The 24,962-nt window shown below is 36.5% G+C and overlaps 1 protein-coding gene across 15 annotated transcripts in view; it reads left to right on the forward strand.

The window, feature by feature from the left end:
* The window catches only part of EIF4G3 (eukaryotic translation initiation factor 4 gamma 3), a 314,955-nt gene that overhangs the window by 128,824 nt on the left and 161,169 nt on the right, over positions 1 to 24,962 (forward strand). For 10 of the 15 annotated variants that reach the window (XM_046660843.1, XM_046660844.1, XM_046660849.1 and 7 more), the window contains 2 exons: positions 22,122 to 22,217; positions 23,578 to 23,691. The exons of 1 other annotated variant lie outside the window; for it this stretch is intronic. In XM_046660843.1, coding sequence (XP_046516799.1) covers positions 22,122 to 22,217; positions 23,578 to 23,691 — 210 coding nt within the window. The remainder of the gene's footprint in view (positions 1 to 22,121; positions 22,218 to 23,577; positions 23,692 to 24,962) is intronic. 4 more of the 15 variants (XM_046660851.1, XM_046660854.1, XM_046660857.1 and 1 more) reach the window with 1 other exon arrangement.

A 24,962-nucleotide genomic window follows, 5' to 3' on the forward strand; every position in this document is an offset into this window, starting at 1 on the left:
TTAGCGGCCATGCTGTGGCAGCAGCTCACATAAAAAGGAATAGAAAGATTGGCAACAGATGTTAGCTTAGGGTGTATCTTCCTCAGCCAAAAAAAGAAAAGAGAGAGCGGAAAAAGAAATTGACCTATTCATAATTAGTGTGGGAGACTGACTTCTCAGAGAAATGGCTAGATCAGTAACTTATCATATAGTTGAGGGTTTTGCAAAGGGCCAAATCTGGCCCCCCTCCTGTTTTTGATAAGTAAAGTTTTACTGGAATACAGCCATACTAATTTAGTTGTGAATTCTGCTTTTGTGCTACAAGTGCAGAGTTGATTAGTTACTAAGATTGTATGACCTGCAAAGCCTAAAATATTTACTATCTGGACTTTTACAGAAAAAAATTGCCTACCCCTGACATAGATGAGCAAACTTTAAGTATAGAGACCAGATAATAACTATTTTGGGTTTTATGGACCAGATGATCTTTTGCATGTTCTTCTTCTTCCTTTTTAACCCTTTAAATTTGTAAATTTGTAAAACCCTTTCTCAGCTACCCTTATAAAAGTACATTCCAAAGGCCATAGTTTGCCAACCCCTGATATAGATAATGACAGGAATAGTAAACTTACTTTATATAAGTATATATATTAGCACAAGAATATATATGAAAGAGATTTTGTACACATTCAACCAAGATAAAAATAATTGAGGATGTCAATGATTTGAACATCATAATTATCAAACTTTAAAAATACAGAGAGAGGGGGCTGGCCTGGTGGCACATTGGTTAAGTTCGCACGTTCTGTTTCAGCGGCCCAGGGTCTGCCAGTTTGGATCCTGGGTGCGGACATGGCACTGCTTGGCAAGACATGCTGTGGCAGGCGTCCCATGCAGGAAGTAGAAGAAGATGGGCACGGATGTTAGCTCAGGGCCAGTCTTCCTCAACAAAAAGAGGAAGATATGCAGCAGTTAGCTCAGGGCTAATCTTCCTCCAAAGGAAAAAAAACCAGAACTTTTTACTGATTCAACTAAAATAAAAAATGTAAAAGGCTATGGACAGCTTGAATGAAATAATAATTATAAATAATAATAAATTCTTTTCAATTTTTTTCATTCAGCTAAGACTTATCTCTTTTTTTTGCCCCCAGATACTCAAGGAGCATTTACAAAATTCAGTCATATGTTAGGCTACAGAGAAAAATGTAAAATTCCAATCATATATTCTTTTCTGAATGTACTTCTACAGAATAAGAGCTTAACAACAAAAGAATAACAAAATGCAAATTATGTTTAAGCTGAAACTCTACAGAACGTAATTAGTTTTTAAAACTTAAGAGAATTATAATTTAGTTGAACATAATTTTACAGTCTTATAATGTAAGAGTAAAAAAACAATAACAAAATCTATTTGGAAATTTAAAAGATTCTTGACTTGATAAAATCAAAACAGAAAATGTTATCTTTAGAAATGAATGACAAATAGCACTTTGGATCAAATTTGTGCGTTGTGAATAAAGTGTTACTGAGAGGACAATGTGTAGTGTTAAAGTCATATATCAGAAGATAAGAAAAGTTGAAAATAAATGAACCAGTGATGTGAATGGAGGACTGTTACGTTGTAATTTAAGGATTGCAGATTTCCTTTAATTCATGCCCCTAATCAGTGTACTTCTTATTCTGATGATGTTGATTGTAAAACACTAGCTGTAAGTTGCTACAGTGATTTATCTAATACCAGGAATGAAGAGCTTTTATATCATAACTAACTCTCGTTATAATGCTTCCAGCTTTGAACTGGCCAACTCGTGTCTACTGTCATTCAGAACATGCTGCTTTTGATAATAGCAAACTTGATGATGGCGTCAGAATATTCATATGCGTGTGTGTTTGGGTGTAAAACATTTCCGTGTCACTAATGATTAGTGATGTTGGACATCTTTTCATGTGCTTATTGGTCATTTATATATATTCTTTGGAGAGATGTTCAAGTCCTTTGCCCATTTTCTAATTGAATTTTTGTTGTTGTTGTTGAGTTGTAGGAGTTTTTTATATATTCTGGATTTCAATTCCTTATCAGATAGATGATTTGCAGATATTTTCTCCCATCTCTTTAGTTGCCTTTCACTCTGTTGATAGTGTCCTTTGCACAAAAGTGTTTAATTTCGATGAAATCTTGTCTGTTTTTTGTCTCATTGCCTGTGCCTTCGGTGTCGTATATAAGAAATGATTGCCAAATCAGCAGTTATTTCTTTACACCAAATGCAGTATAGACTAAATATTGTGTTTCTTCTTAGCTTTTTAAATTTTACACACATGAAGATTTTCTCCTTTTAGAAAACAATAGCAGGTTTAGAGAAAAGCGTCTTGGGTTACCACCAAGAGGATAGGCGTGTTTAGAAGGAGTGACAGAAATACTAGTATATGAGCAACAGCTGCCGTGTTCAAAAAAATCTGAAAAATTCCAAGGACAGTTATGGATTCATAGAGTATATCAAGGTTCATGTTGGGAGTTAGAGAAGTTGGATACAGAAGTGATGACTCAGAAGCCAGCTGGCTTATTTACATAACCATTTGGCAACATTTAAGAAGGGAGGGAAATAGCAAAAGAACTGGAGGCTGGCCAACAGGCAAAGAAACTAAGTGTCAAGGACCTAGAAGGCACTACTGTACAAGCTCATACTCTTTAGTTTTGAGAGTGATTGTTTTTTAACTTCGGCAGCAATGAAATTAGGAAGTATAAAACCAAAGGAGGAAAAAGCTGAAGTGTGTATTAGAAAATGGGATTATAAAACTCTGTACAACTTAATAGAAAAGAGGAAAACTCAGAAAGCTGAATGCATCAAAAAGACATCCTTCACCAAGTCTTTGTGTTCTGCTTAGTTTGAGCTACTCCAAAAACGTTCAGCAATAGGATTTCTTGAAGAAGGGCTGTCCCTAGAGGGTCTTTGTAAAAGACACTCTCATACTAGAAGCTATTGCTTTAACAGGGTCTGAAAGTAGACCTAATGCTGGAGGAATCAGATGGACAGATTCTCCTCAAAAATAGCAACTTCTGAGCAGAGACAGGACAGTGGTAGAGGGAATCTCACTGTGGAAGCACGTGGAAATAATTTTAACTAAAAGCTGCCCTTCTTAATATAACTTAAATGGTAACAGTATGAACTGTTTATTGTGCCCTCCTATTATCAGATTACTATATTTGAGGATAATATCTTGATGATAAATTACTTTATAGGCTAGAGTTTTCAGAGCATTTCTCAATTACTTCCTTGTATTTATTTCATCATTACAGTAATCCTATAAGATAGATAGGACTATCCCCATTTTGTAAATCGGGAAGGTTGAGTGTGAAAAGTGAAATGATTTGCTTGAGGTACCTTAGGTAGCACCATTGGACCCTGAGGACGAGTCCAAATCCTCAGTTCCCAACTGCTTGCATTCTTTCTTGCTTTCTCATAATTCACCATAGTGCTTTATTTCAGGTTCATTTTAGACAAACTAGGCTTTCATAAATAATTCTGGGACAACAACCACCACTTACTGTTTTTATGAAACAGCAAATAGTATGTTTTGATTTTTTTATTTGAAGAAGATTAGCCCTGAGCTAATATCTGCTGCCAAAACTCCTCTTTTTGCTGAGGAAGACTGGCCCTGAGCTAACATCTGTGCCCGTCTTCCTCTACTTTATATGTGGGATGCCTACCACAGCATGTCTTGCCAAGCAGTGCCATGTCCACATCCAGGATCCAAACCGGCGAACCCCTAGCTGCCGAAGCGGAATGTGGGAACTTAACTGCTGCACCACCGGGCTGGCCCCTGTTTTGATTTTTAAACAATTGACCTGAAACAACTTTGGGGAAGATAAATTTGAAAAATTGGGGCTTTAGAAAAATTCAACCACACAGTATTTATACTTTTGGGTTTTAAATGTAGAGCCACATGACTAAATCTGGAATTCAAGAAGCTGGTGGAGGAAGATATGGTCTTAACAGGGGAGCAGTAGGACCTAGGGTGAAGATTGTGTCCAGTGTGGCAAGTGAATGAAATGGCAACTCTGGCCAGGGATGTTTTGGATGAGAAATAGGAGAAGAAACTGTCAAGAAACTGAAGACTAAATAAAAGCAGGAGGAATGGAGGGAGGAGAGTAGTTGAGATGATAGTGGTGGTTATCAGCAGAAGAACAGGAGGTGTGATGAATAGCAGACCCTGACGTTGCCTGACGTTGGAAGCAGAGAGCCAGGAGTGCACAGATTATGGAATACCTTTGGTGCCTGAGAATTCAGTGAACCAGGCAGTAAATTCTCCTCATAGACAGACCAGTGCTTTTCGCTCAACAGCTTTGGGGGAACTGGTACTGGGATTGGAGAGGGAACTGGGTTATTATACTGTGTAGGGAAAAACAGAGCTTTGAGTAACATATTACAGTCGTGGGAACATGAGTAGCCTGTCAGGTATATTGAGTCCCAGGTATATTGTGAAAGCCGTCCTATTATATGTGTCCATCACTGTCTAGTAAAAGGCAAAAACCCATAGCATTTTAGATATTGAATTAAGTATAAAGAATATAAAAATGGTAGTAAATTCAGTACAGTGTTTGCCTGCTGCGTGTAATGTCACTACTCAGAAATGAGAAGGAGATCACTGGTTCTCATTCTTGGCTGCCACCGGAGTCTTCAGATGGGTGGATCCCATTCTCCAAAGATGCGCATTTAATTCCTTGGGATGGGGCCCAGGTAATTCTAATATTGAGAACCAAGCTGTGGAATAGGGAATACTCACTGCCTAAATGAGACTTCCTAGACCTTTGTTGTGAGCGGTTTTCAGTGAAAGGAGCAGAAAGCACCCCCATTTCTAGACCACATACGGATGTACTGAATTGGGCCAGTTCTCAGTTTAGGAGAAGCGGCTTTGATGATTGAGAAGCCATTTCTATCTCGTGTCTACAGGAGACTGTGTTAGGCCCTTTGCTGTCTGCCCGCAGCTTGGGTTTGCCTTCTGAATAGGATTGTTTTTGCCTGTTAACTTACGGATAATATACTGTGCATTACAGTCTGTACTCAAATAGTTTTTACAGTGTTGATAATGTATACCAATTTATTTTGATGATAGAATCAAATTGTATCCTGACAGATGTTGTATAATTGACCCTTCTCGTACTAGCAGAGTAAGAACACGTTGGTTGCAGGTACTTTTGGCTTCAATACAATCAAATCTTCCTGGATTTAAAGCTACAGGATGGTGGTTTTCAAATTTTTTAAAACAGCAAGACTTTCATTCTCCCATATAACTAGTACAGTGCCTGAATCATAAGTAAGTCTTTAAATCTTTGATGGATGAAAATAGCTCTAAATGGCATTTTCCAAAAGTGTCAGTTTGTGGCTGTTTGCAGTACTTTATTTGGCTAAACAGAGAAGTTTTTTTTCTGACTGATACTGTTAAGTTTTTTGTATAATTCAGTAAAAGTGTATTTTACAAGTACAAGCTTAACTGAAAAAGAGCCAAATATTCTGTTACATCCTTAGAGAGCTTGTTCTGAGAAAGGCTTGTTTTGAGGAAGGGTCTGAATCTTTTCTTAATATTCCAGCTGTTCTGTTGTCATGAATTAAATAAGTAAGGTTGAATTCCTTAGCTGGATAAGTGTTTCGTCAGCATACCATGGTAGGGATTTAGGTTTTTTAAAACCGGTTCACTACTATATTGAATATAGAATTTAGTACCTTTTCTGAGCAGTTGATCTCTTTTCTGGCCTGAATATTCCCAGAATATAATCCACAAGCGAGCTTTTATGTAGAGTTGTGTGGTGGTTAGGTACAAATAAATACTGTCTCTGAGGAACTGACTTCACATGTTAAGATATTTAAATAAATGTAATATCAGAGATTAAGTTTCAGCATTTTTTGTACTAAATATTTCAGTTTACAGAGTATGATGTGAAATCGGTGTGTCAAAATTGTCTCATTCTAGAATTGTGTTTACTGTGGTAAATATTTCTAGAGTTGGGTTGATAGAGTGGCATGGCAAGCACAGCCGTTGAGATGGGTGATGAATGATATTAAAGTGCACTTTGCGTAGGGTAATGCTTGTTAAATATCTGTTTTTCAAGTAACAGAGTAAGAGTTATTGGATGATCCTAATGCAGAATAAAATACATATTATGACTTAATGAATGGTTGAATTGCCTAAAACATTTATTTTAAAATGTCCAAAAGCCACAATTAAGTAAGAGCAGTATTTGTGTTAGATAACATTTAAAATACAGCCCTTTTAATTTGTTAGCAGTCATGTCTCTGGTGTTGAAAAGAGATTCCATTCAGAGATTAATAACCTCTCTACTGGAGTACTTCTTGAAGAGGCCTTGAGTACAGCCCAACAATTGAACTGGGATAAAGTCCCAGAACGATTTTCTCTCTATCGATCTAATTTAAAGAAAAGATTGATCGTACAGTCTTCTCCTATTTTTCTTTTTTTTTTTAAGATTTTATTTTTTTATTTTTTCTTTTTTCTCCCCAAAGCCCCCCGGTACATAGTTGTATATTCTTCGTTGTGGGTCCTTCTAGTTGTGGCATGTGGGACGCTGCCTCAGCATGGTTTGATGAGCAGTGCCATGTCCACGCCCAGGATTCGAACCAACGAAACACTGGGCCGCCTGCAGCGGAGCGTGCGAACTTAACCACTCGGCCACGGGGCCAGTCTTCTCCTATTTTTTATGAGGCAAAGAGCTTCACCTCCACATCCAAACTATAAACCATGGAAAAGAATTCTCAGTTTGCTGCAGTATAAAGCCAGCATTGTAGAAAGTGGAGTTTCTTTTTAAAAATAAAGAGCTGCTTTTGAATCCCAGTTCTACCACTTGTTAATTACAAGATCGTGGTTAAGTCAAGCCTCCTTCTAGTGGGAAGCTTTGCCATTTTTAAATGGAAATAACAATACCTACAGCACAGGATAGTGTGAGGATTAAATGAAATAGCAGATGCAAAGGCCCTGGCAAATGCTAGATGCTTGGTAAATATTCGTTGCATTTCCTGTGTTACAATATCTTTAGAGTATTTAACTTTTTTAAGTTCAGAATTAATTTTAAGGAGTGAATTCTTTGTCTACTCTGGCTTGACATTTCAATATCATGTTTGTGGGACTTTTTCTAAATTCTTTAATATCAATTCATAACTCTATTCATCATCACTGAAAACCAGACCTTGCTATATGGGTATTTATATCATTAAATATTATTGCCTAATGCTGTTAAAAGATTTTATTTGTTTGTCACTGTATTTATTATGTCTGATTTATGTCCCCTGTAAAATTGTTTGAGAAAAATCTCACAGTGCAGGCAAAGTTGATATGTAGAGTGGTTTAGAAATTCCAGGGTAACTAGTTAGAAAGCCACAGTAATGACCTTGATGTTATCTAGAAGCCAGTGAGGTTCATCTGTGAACTTTGCAGAAAATCATTCAGCAGTGTTAACTGTCAAGCAAACATAATACTTGAAAAGGAAAAATTCTGTCTAATAGGCACATCTGTTATTCGCTTCTTTGAGAAGCAGTCCTCATTGCATTATGCTGTATTTGGAAAAATCCATGTGCTAACACAGGTTATTAATTTACAGTTTGTGTATGCTGTCTTTTATTTCCTGAAGGATATTATAATCTCTTACGGATTCTTCTCTACTATCTTCTCACTCCTCTTTTTGCCATGTGTTCATTGCTCTGTAGAATCCTGGGCAAAAGAAATGACAGGTGAAATATGATCCATTGGTAAATTTCTTAGTAACTTTTCTTTTCTTTTTCTTTTCTTTTCTTTTCTTTTTTTTGGTGAGGAAGATTGGCCCTGAGCTAACATCTGTTGCCAGTCTTCCTCTTTCTGCTTGAGGAAGATAGCCCTGAGCTAACATCCATGCCAGTCTTCCTGTATTTTGTATGTGATGCCACCACAGCGTGACTTGAGGAGTGCAGGTCTGTCCCTGGGATTCAAACCTGTGAACCCCAGGCCGCCAAAGTGGATTGTGTGAACTTAACTACTACGCCAGCAGACTGGCCTCTAGTAACTCTTTTAATAGAATTCAAGATTAAATATTTGAAAATTGTACCTGAAAGGGCGACTTGACATTTCTGTAAAGTTTATTTTTCCCTGTCTTATTGTAAATCAGTATCGTAAAACATTTGTTTTAACAGGTGAAATATTGTTTCCTAATTAAATCAAATAAAACAAGAATAGTTTTGCTTCAGGACAGGAATAGGAGGAGTGGGGTGGAGGAGAGGTGATGCACTTATCTATTAGGATTTGGGTAGATTAGTTGTATTTTGTTTTGGCTGAAGCTTGATTCAGATTTACCCCAAGTCATCTGTTTGAGCCATGCTTTGGATTAGATAGATTTTGATTGATAGTGTACATTTTTTTAATTTATTAGATGAGCCGTGTCATCGGGAATTAATAATTCTGCTGACGATTAACTAGTAATAAGATAAGCTTAATGAGAATCTGTCTGGAGAGGCAGTGTTTTTCATATTTTGTGTCTATCATCTTGCTTGATGTTTACGAGAATGAAAAATTATAAGAAATTGAATGTTCTGCAAGAAAATGCCTATTGTGTATTCCTAGTGTTATGGCTGACAGAAGAAGTTAGAAATGACTTAAATAAATACAGGAGTACATATAGATTTGTTGTGGTAAATAGGGTTTATGTGGTTTGATTTCTCTTCAAACCTATTTTTAAAGCCATTTTATTGAATATACTTCCTTTTTATTGTTTTTACTGTTATAAACCATTTCTTTGAATAAAAAGATTTTCTTAGAAGACCATTCTTCCCAAAAATATTTGAGTGCCAGATATTTGTAGAGTACATACTGTGTGCTCGGCACAAGTGGGTTTATTTGGAAAAGGCCAGCAAGATAGTTATTTTCCTTATTAACCACCAACTCTGTATTTAAGCCGTTTATTTCTCAAAGATTAAATATTCCAAAGTTTATATAACTATGTATTCTTAAGCTCCAGAAGATTAGTCCTAGAATCAGGAAACTTGCCTTCTGCTATTTATTTGCTTATCTGCATATATTTTTATTTCATAATAGTTATAGTGTTCATAGGATCTCTGCTACTGCCCTGTAAGTGGACCTTCTGGGAAGTTCCAGGTACCAGGTTTCTTCCTTAGCTCGCTTTCCTTGGACTCTCTCACCTTCCCTCTGTCTCTTTACTCTGGAAATTTAGGTAAGGTTACTTTCCTAGAAATCCTTTCAAGTGCACGCTATTAGTTTTCTTACATTGTTTCCATCTTGGGAGGCAGGCTCAACATTATTCTGGCCTTTTACTATTCTCTCTAGGTCCTTGCCCCATCACTGTTGTGCAGCAAATGCATACATTGCTCTCCTTTTTGCTATCATTCCTGATTTTCCTGGGCAAATTTCGCCATTCTTTGAGGATTTTAGCATTTGGCTTATAATTTGCTGCTCTGTTTTACTGTGTGTCATCTACTTACCATGAGGACTTCTGGCATTCATTTTTGCCCCATCCAACCATTGCCTGTGGGCTTCTGGATTCACCCTCCTTTCTTCCCTTTTTTGACTTCCCCAGAGCAACTATATATGGACATATATCCAGCAGTCCACATGGACGCAGTCTAGACCTGCACTGCCCAATACTATAGCCGCTAGAGCCACCTGTGGCTTTTGAGCACTTGAAACAGCTAGTGCAAATTGAGATGTACTATAAAGGGTAAGATAGACGAGATGTCTTGGTTTTTATATTGACTGCAAGTTGAAATTTTTGGTATATTGGATTAAAATTAATTAAAATTAATTTTACCTGCTTATTTGTACTTTTTCTAAGTACTTTTTCTTCTTCTGTTGAAGAGCACTGGTCTAGACCTGGTGTCTACCTAGAACTGTTCTCTTCTTGAGTTCTTGAAGTCTAAAATTTCTGACCACAGCGTCCTGCTTCTACCTTTCCCGTGTTTAGTCCTATTGTATCTGTTTTACAGCCTGCAAACCTCTAATTCTGTAATCCCTTTCTCTTCTCAATATGACAAGCCCCTTCCTGCCTTCACATTCCTCTTGTTTAGCCTTGATCCTATCATTAATGATTATTAATTGCTAGCTCCTTTTCTTTCCTCAATTTCTGTATTTTGCCAATTCCTATCCCTGAGTCAATCTAACATAGCAGGTGTTTTGTCTACCCTGCCTCCCAGGATGGAGGGTTCTGCTGTAGAAATTTAAATACCTGTGTTGATGGACTTTATTAAAAATGTGTGATTTCTTAGTATAGCCAGACTAAGTTATGCTAAGCTGTAATTTAGCTGTTTGGTAATCCTAGTAATTGTCACTAACTGACTTCCAGTTGTATCCTGCACTGAGCTTTCATCTGCACCAGGTTGGCCCCAGCAGCCCGGCAGGCTACAGCTCCTCAAGTTATGCATTGTGGTAGCCCTGCTTTACCATTGCTAATCCTGCTTACTTTTTTTTTTTAAGCACCTATTGTTTTAAAAATCATGAAATACATAATCTTATAAAAGGGTATATTATAACATGTTCAGTTTGAAAGAAGAATAATAAAACAACTGAGCACCACTCACCTTAAAAAATCAATCACCAGTATCTTTGAAGCCTTCTTGTGCCCCTCTCCTTTATCGGAGCTCCTTTCTTTCTCCCTTCAGGTGATCATTGTCTTGAGTTTTGTGTTAATTGATATTTTGTTTCACTACTTGTGTTTGTTTCCCTATACTTTCATTGGTGTCAGCAGGTTGAGCTTCACTCTTTGAATCAGCAATTATAAATGTGACCTTGGGCAAGTTACTTTATTTCCTGTGAACCTGTTTTCTCATTTTTAAAATGATTTACTTCATAGATGGTTTGTTTTAAAAGTAGATATCTGCAGTAAGCCGACTCTCGGGAATGGGAGTTTGCGTCCGCCTTTCAGAAACTCCATCTTTCTGTTTTAAAGATTCATTTTCTTTTGCCTGTCTCAAGAGTGTTTATTTCAGATAATATGCTGTTTTTATTTTCGTTCATGGCAAAGATTGTTGGTTTTATGCTACTGATTCCTAGAACGCTCTCTGTAGTTGACTCTGTTCTGTACGTGTCCGATTGCTCTCTACACTTTTGTACCTGGGAGTTTCTTTGACGGTTAAAACTTGACATAATACAATTGAATTTTTCACTTTTTCATCCAAAGCAGAGAAAACAGCTAATACAAAGACTTTAAGAGAAAATAAACTTGGTACGTTGAGGGAAATAAGTAAGGCCAGTGTGGTTGGAGAGTACTGGGATAGGAGGTGAGGTCCGAGAGGTGGCCTGGGGCCCAATCATTTTTGGCTCTATATGCATTCTTAGCTACCCCGTCCTCAAACCTTGGAGCATTAGCTTCCTTACCCTTATATCTAGTTGCTCAGAAAGTCCTGCTATTTCAGCATACTAATTAGCTCTCAAATCTGCCTTCTTTGTGGTGGACCAGCAGACCCTTCTCATCATGTTCCTAGACTGTTGGCAATAGTGCCCTAACTACTGGTATCCCTGACACAGATCTCTTCTCCAGGATTCCATATTGTAATAGTTATTTTTACTAAACAAATCCAATGATGTTGCTGCCTTGTTCAGCGTTTCCTGGGGTTCCGCTCAAGGTAAAGTCCTTACTTATCCTGACACATCTTTTTAGTCCAGCCCTAATCTAATTCTGTGGGCTCACCCACCTCTGTGCTCTGGCATTACTGACCTATTCAGGGTTCAGCGGACATGGCCTACTTTTTTTCCAGGTCTTGTGCTTCTGTTTTACTCTTTGTTTTGCCTACACATGGTGCCCCTCTCCTCTTATGGCTGATTGCCAGCTTGTCCATCCATCCCTTTTTGAACTGTTAACTGTGGAGGCTCTCTGGAAATCTCCTTCTCCCAGGAAGAATTAATCAGTTTCTGCTTTACTTATTGAAATGTTTTTCATGGTCCTTGCAGCACTTTCTACATTCTATTAGAGCTGAGTTAAGTAAATTGTAAATCACTTGGGCACAGGAACCATGTCCTTTCCTAACTTTAATTCCAGGACCTCTAGTTGATGTTGGGGAAAAAAAATTAAATGATTGCATTTTAAATAATGTATGATTTGAGGGTTTATTTCATTCCAGTTTAAGTAAAAAGTTTTTGTGTGCCTAATGTTTTCGTTGATGATACCACTTACTAATTAGCATCCTCAAAGGAAGGGAAATCTAAAGCAATTTGCTTTGAGGCCTTGTTATTCATAGTAGAAGTCAAGAACACAGACCCTGTCATTCAGGGATACTTTAGAAAGAAAACCTAGGAGATGTATTGGTCATGTCCATAAAAAGCATAAGTTGTATGGACAGTGCAGTGATAACTGCCTTTGCCTCCAGGTCAACTGGAGAGACGTGTTTTTCTCCAAAGTAGACCTGGCCTAATTGAGATGAAGTTTGCCAGCCTAATTAGCCTCCTGGTTTTCCTTGTCTTTGTTTTTGTATTGTCAGCAGCACTTGGTGTGTTGGTTGGGATGAGGGTAGAACCACGTGATGCCTAAAATGAGCTTTATCATAAACTGGTTGGTGTTATTGAGGGAAAGCTTTCAGGGAACTGTAACTTATTAGTGGGACTGGGAGATGGGACTGGGAGAAGAAGCCAAGTGTTGTGGCGAGACAGAAATTTCCACTGAGTTACTGGGAGCAGGAAGACCATTGGTGGGTGACTCCGCTGTTTTCTAAACCTGTCTCATGTGATTGAGTGTGCGTAATGTCTGTTTCTTCTCGGCAGAGTAAGCACTAGGGGAATCACATTACACAGCAGGCATAATGTTTATTTAACCAGCTCAGTGATGATCTAAAAATAGCTTGTAGGGGATTTTTGTTTTCTTTCTACATTTAGCATGATAAGATAGAAAAATGATAATGGAGACCCATCCATGACAGCTTTCCCTTATAGATGACTTTGAATATATAGTTGGCCAATACTATTTCATATCTTTCAATGTAGAGATGAAAGCTTTGATATTTAAATAAAAGGTTAGGAAAAGAAGATAGCCTTCTAATTATCCAGAAATAATTTAGCACAGTTACATTTTAGCTCATATTCTGGACAGATAAGACATTTTGGCTGCTTCAAGGGCCATCATTGAGGTATTTATGTGTTAAATTTTTACATAGGAACTTCTTTTCCCTTTTTGTGAGGTTATAGCAAATGCTTTTTTGAAATGAAAATGTTAGTGCTGTATATTTGCTGAAATTAATGTTAATATTAGATTATGATAGTAATAGTTTTACCCTGATTTTCTTGATTTACTCAACTTATACTCAAGGATTGCACTACCATGTACTGTAATTGACTCTTTCAGTGTGTCAAAATGTGATGATGATTATCATCCCTGTGTACCTATTTATATGCTTGGCTCTGAAAGAGAAAGCACTTGGAAGCCTGAGTGTATCTGGTGATCATAATCTGCTCATTCGTCCAGGAAGCACTGAGTCACTATGATTTATTCTTTTTGACATTTGAGCGTTCTTGCTATTCGAGGTGTGGCATCTGCAGCATATGAACTTGAGTCTGAGATTGTTTCAAAAGGGAAAGGGAAACTGGATTCATTAAGAAGAAATAAATGCCAGTGTTCTATTTACATCAGTGTTTAACTTAAAAGTGGAGGGGCCGGCCCCGTGGCCGAGTGGTTAAGTTCGCGCACTCGGCTTCAGCAGCCCGGGGTTTCGCCGGTTTGGATCCTGAGCGCAACCATAGCACCACTCATCAGGCCACGTTGGGGCCGCGTCCCACATGCCACAACTCGAAGGACCCACAACTAAAATGTACAACGACGTACTGGGGGGATTTGGGGAGAAAAAGCAGAAAAAAAAAATTGGCAACAGTTGTTCACTCAGGTGCCAACTTTAAAAAAAAAAAAAAGTGGGGATACTTGATTAGTCCAGTAGTCTGTAGAATTACATTATTTACAGTGCTTGATCCTATATATAAAATAGGAAATATATACTTTTTTCGTGTTGATGAAAAATGAGTTGTGCATTAAACAGTGTACGATATTAATTTGTTTTATTCTAAAAAGTATTAAGCAAATATGAGGCAATTTAAGTTTTTATTTTCAATATTAGAGTTAGAATATTTTCTGGGATTTGTGTTTTATCATCTTTTTAGTTGGTGTAGTCATTAGGCATTTAATGTACCTGGAATGGTATATTAAAGTGCGTATTTTCTAGTTCACTGTGTATAAATAAGATCTGACTTGAACTCTATTTGAAAGTAATTCTAACAATTGCACTGGCTTTATTTGATCCCATACTTGCCCTTATCCCAAAGGATGAATAACAAGTTGGTCATTTCTCAGTGTTAAAGTTATCTGGGCCCCAAAAACCTAAGGTTCAGCCGTGGTACTTGGGCATGTTCCAAAGAACAAATAAGAAAATGATTTCAGGTGAACTCAGCTGTATTCTACAGAAGAGAAATTCTTATCAGATTGGCAGTTGCAATAGATATCCCACTGAACCCGAAATGACATGCAGAGGCAATGTTTTCTTCTGTAGTAGAGGAATTATTTCCATTTCCTCTAGTCATTTGTAGTGTTTCTGGAAGATGTTGAGGGTGAGGTGGGGTGGGAGGGTTTGTTTTTGATTTCTAAAAACACCTCTTGCTTTGTGAGGTAGGAAAATAATGTATTCTTTCTAGGTCTGATGCTCCTTGTTAATCTCCTTCCTTGGAAATAAAAGATGAGAACTTGGTTTTCCCTTCACTGAAATACATAAAAGGTGTTGTGTTTTGTGCAAACTGCTAAATGATGATTTTTAAATCTGTATTAGATGATTTTGTATAGCTAGCTACCATTTATGATTTTCAAATGGCTTACAGTGCAACATCGTTATCAGTTTTACTCAGGTCTACTTTATCAAGTACAGATTAAAATTCAAGAACATATAAGCAAGTATGTATAAGTATATATATCCAAATATGTATTAGTCTGGCAACTAATTGATGAAGTTGAATAAATGCTGTTGAAACAAACTTGTTTGTGATCAGACTTTGTGATAGAGTAATGTTATTGATACCTAAAAATTTTTTAAATTGTGTCAAAAACCGTAAAGTTTACTGTCTCAACCCTTTTTTTTTTTTCTTTCGGTTTTGGTTTTTTGGTGTTTTTTTGGATTTGTGTTTTATCATCTTTTTAGTTGGTGTAGTCATTAGGCATTTAATGTACCTGGAATGGTATATTAAAGTGCGTATTTTCTAGTTCACTGTGTATAAACAAGATCACAAAAGTCTATATATTGGGAAGGTGCCAAGCTCATTGTGACAGATACACATTTTCGAAAAGTCCAATTTTCATTTGAAAGCTTGAATTTATCATTGGTAACAAATACTTTCAATTTTCTTTGACGTGACAGGCTCACTTTGTTCATTTTCAGTAAAATGACTGCCATGTACCAGAGTCTGTATATGCATAGTTTGTTATTTATTCTTTCAAGTGAAATGGTGTTATATGTGAAAAAGCACCTAGTTTAGCCTTTCACTCAAAGTCATTTAAATGCTTTTTCTCAATACAACCATCTTACCCCAGTGAGCTGCAAAAGTGCTTTATTTCTCTTCTCTCATTTGGTCATACAATACATTAAAAAGACATTTGCTAACGCTTCCTTACTATGTGATTCCCTATTTCTAATATTCTTCGTATGACCAAATTATAAAGATGAAGAGTAGTTTAGTGCTTACCAGAGTTAGGTGCGTGAGAGCTGGAGAGAGGAGGGAAGAAGGAAAGAAGGTGCCCGTGACTCTTACAGGGTTCTATGAGGGATCCTTGTGAAGAAGCTTTTCTATACTGTGACTGTAGTGCTTCTGATACAAATCTATACATGTGATAAAATTACCTAGAACTAAATACACACACAAATGTGTGTGCATATAAAACTGGTGAAATCTGAAAAATGTTGATGGATTATATCAATGTTATTTTTCTGATTTTGATATTGTATTATAGTTATGTAAGATGTTATCATTAGGGGAAACTGGATGAAGAGCATCTGGAATCTTTCCGTATTATTTTTTAAACTCCATGTGAATCTATAATTATCTTGGAATAAAAATTAATAACTTTTATTGTCACATAAATCACGTTCTAAGTACTGGCTCTTTTTCATTTTCTTTTTTGTTTTTTAAGTGAGCGCTTGGTAAGAATGTGGGAGTGAAGAATACAAAGACTACCAATATTAAGGCACAAGAAGTTTGACAAACCACCTTGCTTTTCTATCGTTAGTGCAAGTGTCAAGACAAATAATAGCATTAATATTATGAAAATAGGGGCCAGCCCGGTGGCACAGCAGTTAAGTTCACATGTTCCGCTTCTTGGCAGCCCGAGGTTCGCTAGTTCGGATCCCGAGTGCGGACATGGCACCACTTGGCAAAAAGCCATGCTGTGGTAGGCGTCCCACATGTAAAGTAGAGGAAGATGGGCATGGATGTTAGCTCAGGGCCAGTCTTCCTCAGCAAAAAGAGGAGGATTGGCAGTAGTTAGCTCATGGCTAATCTTCCTAAAAAAAAAAATAAAAAATATTATGAAAATATTTTACCTCGAAGACCCTCTAATAAGTTCTTAGGGATGCCCAGGACTCTGTGGTCCACATTAGAGAATTGGTGGCATAAAGCTTCAGTCTTTATTTAACTGAGGAAAACAAGGAATGTGCTTGAGACTGCCTGTCGAATTCAGTGATAGGCCTCTGTTTCTCTCTCCAGTGTTTGATATTGTACTCTTGTTTGTTGGATGTTATTGTACTTTTGTAAAAGTACAATTACATATATTTGTAATGATATAAAAGGTAGACATGAGAAGAGTAAAACTTTGGAATTAGCAGCTTTCTACACCTGTGCTGTGCAGTATGGTAGCAACCAGCCATATCTGGTTATTTAAATTTAAATTCTAAGTGGTTAAAATGTGTATAAAGAAAATTTAAATGGAATTAGTGGTTATAGAGTTTCAGTTTTGCAAGATGAAAAAGATCTTTTGTACAGTGTGCATATAGTTAACACTACTGTACATTTAAAAATGATTAAGATGGTAAATTTGTTTTCTACTACAATAAAAATTTTTTAACTTAATAAGCTTATTTAAATGTAATAAAAATCATTTTTTCAGTTGCATTAGTTACTTTTCAAGTATTTAATAGCTCCATGTGGCTAATGGCTACCATATTGGGCAGTGCAGATATAGAACATTTATAATCATTGTGGAAATTTCTGTTTACACTCATTGTGTAACACTCTGGAAGACAGTTCTCAAGAGCTTGAAAGTGCATGGAAGCATTGTGGATGCTGGCATGGTCAAAGTGCTGGTCTAGACTTTAAGGTATTATCTTTGCTTCTCTGGTCATTTTTAATTGACAAACATTTATTTGTCTCGTAGAAGAGTTTCTCACTATGTATCCTATAATAGTTAGTAATAAGGATGAAGGAACACATATATGCATATGTATACACACATAAACTTATAAAGAAAAATTTTAAAACAAAATTAAGAACTTTTATAAATTATTAGTAATAGTCTACTTAAAAAAACTATTGGTAGAGCTGTAGGTAGTGTTTTCGTTCAAATTTTAAAGGCCTTCCCAGCTCTCAAATAGAAACAGATTTGTCTTGAGCACCTTTACGCCTTCGTATTTTACATGCCAAGACGTTTAATCAGTCTGGGATTTTTTTGCATACCGTAAGTAGAGGATATATATTCACCTTTTCCCCTAAATGATTATCTAGTCATCCCAATACAATTTGTTAAGTAATTCTGGTAGTTTTGTAATGGTTTGAAATATTACCGGTATATTCTGTATATAACTGTGCTTATTTCAGTATTCTCTGTCAATACCGTTCATTAGGTATCATTAAATGTTTCTCTGTATCTTTTTTAAGGACTGCAAAGGATGATACTCGAAGGCTGAATAAATACTTCTTACATCCATATTTATCTCTTTATTGATTAAATTGTGAACTTCTCTAAGGTTAGAAAACCAGCAACCATATATCCTTGGCCTCATTTATACACATAGCCCACAACATAGTGTCTTCTTTGTGTTAGATTTCTATAAATATCGTTGATCTAATTTTCATTGTGATTTATGAGATGACATTTCACCTGTGTTCCAGAAATATTTGGAACTTTGCAAACTGCAGACCTCTGACTGGATTTTCTGGTTTGCTTTGCTTTTTTCTGTCACATGAAGGGGAAGCTGAAGGACAGAGAACCTTCATTCATTATGTTTTTATTATAAAACTAATTTATTATAAATTTATTACTATACAAGTAATCAATTCTTTTGATCCTTAAAAAAGGCAAAACAAGTAATACAGAAGCATATGAAATAAAACCTACAAGTTATGTCCTCTACTTACCCTTCCAATTCCCATTCCTCTGAAGTAGCTGCTGTTGAGTTTGCTATGTATCTTCCTAAGACATCTTATCTTTATCTGTTTGTGAGTATACTATATGCATATATCAGAAAAACTGCACAAGTAGGTCGCTTTTATACTTAATTCTATTATTTGCTTTTGCTTTAGTACTACAGATACCTTTCTATAACAGTGTATGTAGAGTTACCTGGTTCTTTTTACGATTACAAGATAGTCTCCCATTGATTTGTTATAGCATCCTTTCACCTCTGCTCTATAAATGAAAATTCAGAATGTTTCCTTTTTTTATTTTTGCCATTATAAATATATGTGTAGGGTAAATTCCTTGAAATGGAATTGTGGAGTCAAAGGGATAAGCTTATTTAAAATTTGGTAAGTATTACCCAATAGCTCTTTGAAAGCAGTTGTGGCAACTTCATTTTTCAGTCAGATTTATATGTGTATGCACACACATGCACAATATTTAATTTAGTCTTTATGGCAGTATTTATTTAAAGTGAAGGAAGAGTCTTAAAACAGAAGAAATAGTATTTCATGTGAGTTATATGTGAGTTGCTTAGAATAGTGCCTGAAACATAGTAAGAGCTATATAAGTGTTTTCCGTTATAATTATTTTTGTTGGCTGAAGTCCATTGTATTATATTGTGAAAATTGAAAATCCTTGTTAATTTCTTCACGTTATCTGTATTTTGAAAGTCATCACATCTGGACCTAAGATCCTGTGTTCCTGTGTTCTATCTTATAATGGAATTCACTCTCAGATTTCTATCTGTGATTGTCCAAGTTAGCGTTTTTAAAATAGTTATTAGGGACTTAAAAGTTATGTATGTAGCACTAGGTCTCGTTTGATTGGCTTGTCTTCACTGGCATTCTGTTAACAGTTTGTCAGTGAACGTTTTTCGCTGTGTTTTTTTGTTGCTGTTGTGTTCTTATCTCCTCACTTATTAAAAAGGGATCAGTGACTCAAGAGAGTTCATTGAAACATAAAAGTAATGATGAAAATGAGAATGAAAGTCTATGACTCTTGTAAATGTGAGCAATGAACTGGATTGCAGTTTAAGTATAAAATATTCATGTATATGTCTTTGGAGAAGTAAATCTTTGTGATAACTTTGAAGGTATCTGAAAAGGGAAAATTCAAACAAAACTTATGACAATATCGAAATGATACTGTAGTTATCTATCCCTAGTTCTCTCTGCATTTGATCTTATGAAATATGTTCATAGAATGTTCCCATTCAAGCTTTTGCAGTATTTTTCAACAAAGCATAGTAGTATATTAAACAAGTCATTCCAGAATAACTTAATTGGTAAACTTGGTTAACCATGTCATTAATGCAGAGAAGAGATGAGAAGCATAGAGACATCTTTGACAGTTGCACTCCTTGGAGCAACAACAGGTACAAAGTCACATCATTCCTAAGAAATTTCTAAAACCAGCCCAAAGAATGGAAAAAGGCTCTGAGAGAAGGCTGAGTGAACCATTGGCAAAATGCCTTTATCAGTGCCCCTATTAAAATCCCATATTAGTAATGACATAGTGGCGTACATTGTGAAAAAGGAATCATTTCCATGTGTTGCTGTCGTCAACTATTATGCTTTGCATGTGGATGAAATTGCTTGTATACAGAGTATGAATCAGCTCTTGGCATACATACAATACAAGAAGAAGTAGTAGTTGATTATTTTTTGTCTGTTTAAAATAGTAATTCCAAGCTAAAGGAAAGTAAATTCTGTTTTGTTAATAATCATTTTAAGAGCGATGTAGAGTCTCAGTATTGACGGAGCACCGGCTATGTGTGTGGCCAGAAACCGTGTTATTACTGATTGAAAGAACTTGTGCAGTGCTAGTTCCCATCCCACTTTTCACTTAGTTGTGTATTGCCTTACATGGCTCCAGTCTTGAAGATATGAGTGGAAATTTTGAATAAGGTCAAATATGACCATCATGCATATATTCAGCATGTTCTGTCAAAAATATGGGCTACTCTTCCTTTCTGTAGTACACTAACTACGAGAGGGCAAAGCTCCTTACCTGACTTTTGAAATGTAGAAAGAGATAGCATTTCTCTGTGCTTTTATAAGTGGGATACCTCAATGTTGTATTTAGTATCTTGACAGCCAGAAGCTTATGCTTCAACATACCACCAACTAAATATTGAGAATAGTGTCAAGATTTCCTAAGACCAAAGAGCGTGACTTTCTTAACACTTGCTGACTTCCTTTAATTTGATAAAGAATGAAATTTTACAACTATATCCAGATGTTGTAGTGGAACTTGATGAAATATTTTCGAGTTTGAATGTAGCCAAAGTTGATAAGAAATCCATTCACCACTCTTTCTTAAGTTGAATTAGTCACTTACAACCATCCAGAGTTTGAGTGTGATACAAACACATAAACTTAGTGTCTGAAACAGTGCTCCGCATAATCTTTGATGAGAAAGCTCTAAGTAACTTTGGGGTCATAGTTGATCCAGTTATCACCTATTTGATAGATGCAAGATACTTGCTCCCATGTTTTTCAGTTTATGGCCAGATTTAGTAGAACCAGAGTGAAAAAGGAATTTAGCTTGATGTGGAATGTTAATGTCAGTTATAGAGAGGGCTAAAAGTTTACTATGTTGAAAGATTGTAAAATATCTTCTCTTAATTTGAACCTCTTATTTTTTTAATTAATTTTGTTTTGTTGTCATTATTTGAAAGTTATGATGACTCTTTTCAGACATTTGTTTTAAATTGTCATCTCAGCTGAACTTGTGTTAAATGGGTAACAGATGCCAAAAGTTCCAGAAAGTTTTTTTTAAGCAAAGTTATAATACTTTCTAGATATATCATTTACTTAGTTACCTTGGGTAAGACACTTAAGTTTTCTGACCCTTGATTTCCTGATTGGTAAAATTGGCACTGTGGTAACTAAAGGGACAGTAAATGGCTTTACCTCATTTAATCTTAGCAACTGCCTTGTGAGGTAGGTGTGTTATTTCCTTTTTACATTCATGGGAAAGATAAATTACTTGCCCAAGTTAACGAACACAGTAAGTGGCAGTTGTTACGATTTGAATCCAAGTCTTGTGATTTTGTGTCCATTGCTCTTGCTAGCATTTCATTTTAAACATGTTACAAGTATTTTCTTTTCTCAAATCACTAGCACGTAGTATAATGGTCTGTAGCATTTAACATGGATTCATAATGGAAAGCTTATATTCTTATTTTCAGAAAATATATGATAAGCTAGTATATATTATATTACCTCTTATTCCAGACTTTTATATAAAGTTCTTGTTGGTTGTAGATTTTTTGGGGGCTGTGTAAAAAGATTAAGGTGTAACCAGTGAAAGAGAACATCAATAATATAGCACCTGTTAACCAAGTGAACTGCTAATTTGGCTCTGGAATGTCTGCCTCAGCGGCAGCTCGCCAAAGCAGGCACAGGTTCTCTCAGCCAGGTTTGATTTTGTTAGTGGCGTGGGCTGTCCATTTCAGTAACAAATGAATTGACAGTGAGTGCTCTTTGTACTCATGGTGTTAAATAATCACACCTAAATAATGGCTTGCAGATGTCTCATTATCAGGAGCTTAAGGCAACCTCTAAGAAAATCCTTCACTGATTCTGAATTGGTGGATAATGTGATAATAGATAAGTTTACAAAGCAGAGCTGTAAACCACATTAATAAACAGATTTAGAAACTTTTTTTTAACACTTTGGATTTGAGTTGCCATGCCATATTTATTCAAAATATGATATTGTTCTTGCCATTCTTTGACAGACCCCTTATCCCTCTGGACAGAATGCAGGTCCAACCACGTTGGTATACCCTCAAGCCCCTCAGACAATGAATTCACAACCTCAAACCCGTTCTCCGGTAAGTAAGCAGAAGCTTGTTCTAGATAATATTCTCCACCTAAGTTTGTGTTTATAGTAGCTTGGGTTCCTTTGGCTAATACTTTTACTTGATTTTGTAAATTTGTTCCAAGGACAATTTATTATTTTTGTTTAGCAGTGAGTTTTCAGACCTTTCGTATAGGAATAGTTTTAAATTATTAAGACAAAGAAGAAATGGAGCTTTTATCTTCTTTTACTTTTCTGTGGCATGACTTTTAAAAAAATTATGGCTGCATTCAAGTTCACTTCATTTCAGCTCTTAATTTGTTACTTCTGTTCAAAATTCAGAAGAGTAAAGCACAATGATTTTAAAGTTAAATTTCATCAATTAGGTTCTCAAATTCCAGTGGTTTGGTAAGTAAGATTTCTAAACTGGTGTCACTAGATCAGTGTTAACCATTTGACAGTGTGAACATATACATGACATACACCAATGGTGTATTCATTTCTTCAGATGGTAAATGAATTGTTATACAAACGCAAATACTATCATCCTCTTTACTCATCCTTTACGTGGACTGCAATAAGTATTCTAAAGACTGAGAATTTATTTAAGGTTCATCCTTCTGTTTCACACAAGTGTACAGTGGCTTCAGCTGTCCATTCCTAGAATGTCGTTTTCTGCCCTGCATGATTAGTTTTTGCTAGAAGGTGCTTCTGTAACATCTTACATCCCTACTTGTACCTCAGCTCTCTGTTTTCCTCAGAATACAGGGATCTTCTTTTGATTGCCCACTCCTCCTTTTTTGTCTATGGACGGAATGTTTCATTGAATTAACTACTGTTCATTTGGTTTTATGCATGAATTTAGAAATGTTGAAATGTATGAAAGAATTGCTCAAAGAACTAGGAGAGCATAGACTGCACCAAAACGTAATCTCTTTCTTACCCTCTTCCTATCTTCCTTTTCCCTATTGCCCTGTTCTGCAATACCTGTTCTTAGATCCTGGTTCCCCCCGGGGGTGGAGGAACCATTCTAAAGAGGTGGGACTTTGGTCCTAGTTGCCTGTTTGCTTGTCTCTTTTTTTGCTGAAATGGTCAACAAGATGTCTGTTGCAAGTTTTGTTCTGAGAGTGGTTTGGGGATGTGGACACTTGACTACTTGGAGTGGGCCTGAGATCTCACCAGATTAATTTAGATAGGCCCTGGTTCTAATTAAACATGGAATGTTATGGTAAGCTCTTATTGCAAAGATTTCTATGGCCCTCTTTACCCCACCCCCACCCCACCCCCGCCCACCTCCTTTATAATTATTTTAAAAAAAGAATTAAATTTTCATGGTTAGAACTGGCGCAAAACCTGACTGAAGAGCTGCATCTCTAAACCAGTTTTTTTGACAGCCCAGCAGAACAGTGCCAATACATTGCACAGACAACTGGAAGAGGAGGAAGGTTTTGGAACAGACTCCCGTTTACAGGTCCTTGGCTGGAAGAGGCTGGATAAAATACTGCATTGTAAGCAATATGACAAACTGTACTTCTTGCAGGCAGTGGTGCCTCTGGCACTCATTTTTTTTGACCACATCCATTTATTGGCTGATGAACAGAAATGCATTGATTGCTTTCTCTCTGAAAGTCTAACCTAGCATGGCAGTTTCTGCCAGGCATAGTGGGGAAAAGAAAAACAAATTGGGTGGGTCTTCTCTTGAGAATTAGACAGGAGTAATTTGGGGTTTAGATTGTTCTTTATTTTAAACTTGAAGAGGGATATCCCTTTCAGATAAATTTGATTTTAAAAGATAAATTTCAAAGGCTTCTTTTTCCCTCTTTCCATTTTGTAATTAAATATCAAGGGGGAAATTCTCTGTAGTTTCAGCCATTTTTCTGTGGTCATAAACTCTTCAGATACTATCCTCTATGCAATTTTTGCCATCCGCTCTGCTAGTGACCATTACCACCCCCATTACTAAAAACCACACATATAACATTCCATTACATACCCCAAAACAAGTGCAAGACTAGCAAATCCCAGACTACTCTTGCTTGTTGTTTTGGGTCCAGTTTTCTTTATTTCATTTGTGTTGGTGCTGGGAGGGTGAAGTTGGGATATGAAATTTGGCAGGATTGCATTTTGTTTTTACATCCCAAGTTGCCATAGTCTAGTCTCATCCATCCCACAGCTGTCCCAACTGGTGAGGAGAGGTAAGCTGTTGCACTAAGGAAAAGACCCTTCCCGTGGCTCTCTAGAGCAGCTAAAGCTTACTCCATTCTATTTCTGCATTAATGGGCCATTGGCAATTGCACAGTTTAGGCTTTTCTGTTCTTCCCTGGACAGCTGCCTTTGCAATCCAACTGGCTTCAGGTGGCCCCCCTCCTTCGTTGAGGGTATCTTTGTGCCTATATTTCTATTTGATGCTTAGTATCTTAGTTAAATTCATGTTGTTGAAACTCTTGTTTAAAAGTAAGAAAATACTGATGAAGCTACCTATCCGTTCCATTTTCTGGTTGTACTGGAACTCTTTAAACAGTAGTTTATTTTGAAATGGCCTCCAAAATAGTGAAGCTATCGAATGCTTAAATGGGAGAGGGGGACAGTTTGGCTTTTGCAATAACCTGTAACCCTTGGTTATCTTTATAATTTGTGGTGCTAAGTGCCAAAGTTACAGCATTGTTATGTTGGCCATGCCTGGTTACCAGAAGAGTGAGTGGGTGGGTGGGTGGCGTTAACATTGGATCCAAGTTCACAGAAGGTTGCTTTCCTTAATATGTACAATCCTTACCATCTT

This window comes from Equus quagga, chromosome 5, assembly GCF_021613505.1.
Source record: "Equus quagga isolate Etosha38 chromosome 5, UCLA_HA_Equagga_1.0, whole genome shotgun sequence".
NCBI classification, from domain to species: domain Eukaryota; kingdom Metazoa; phylum Chordata; class Mammalia; order Perissodactyla; family Equidae; genus Equus; species Equus quagga.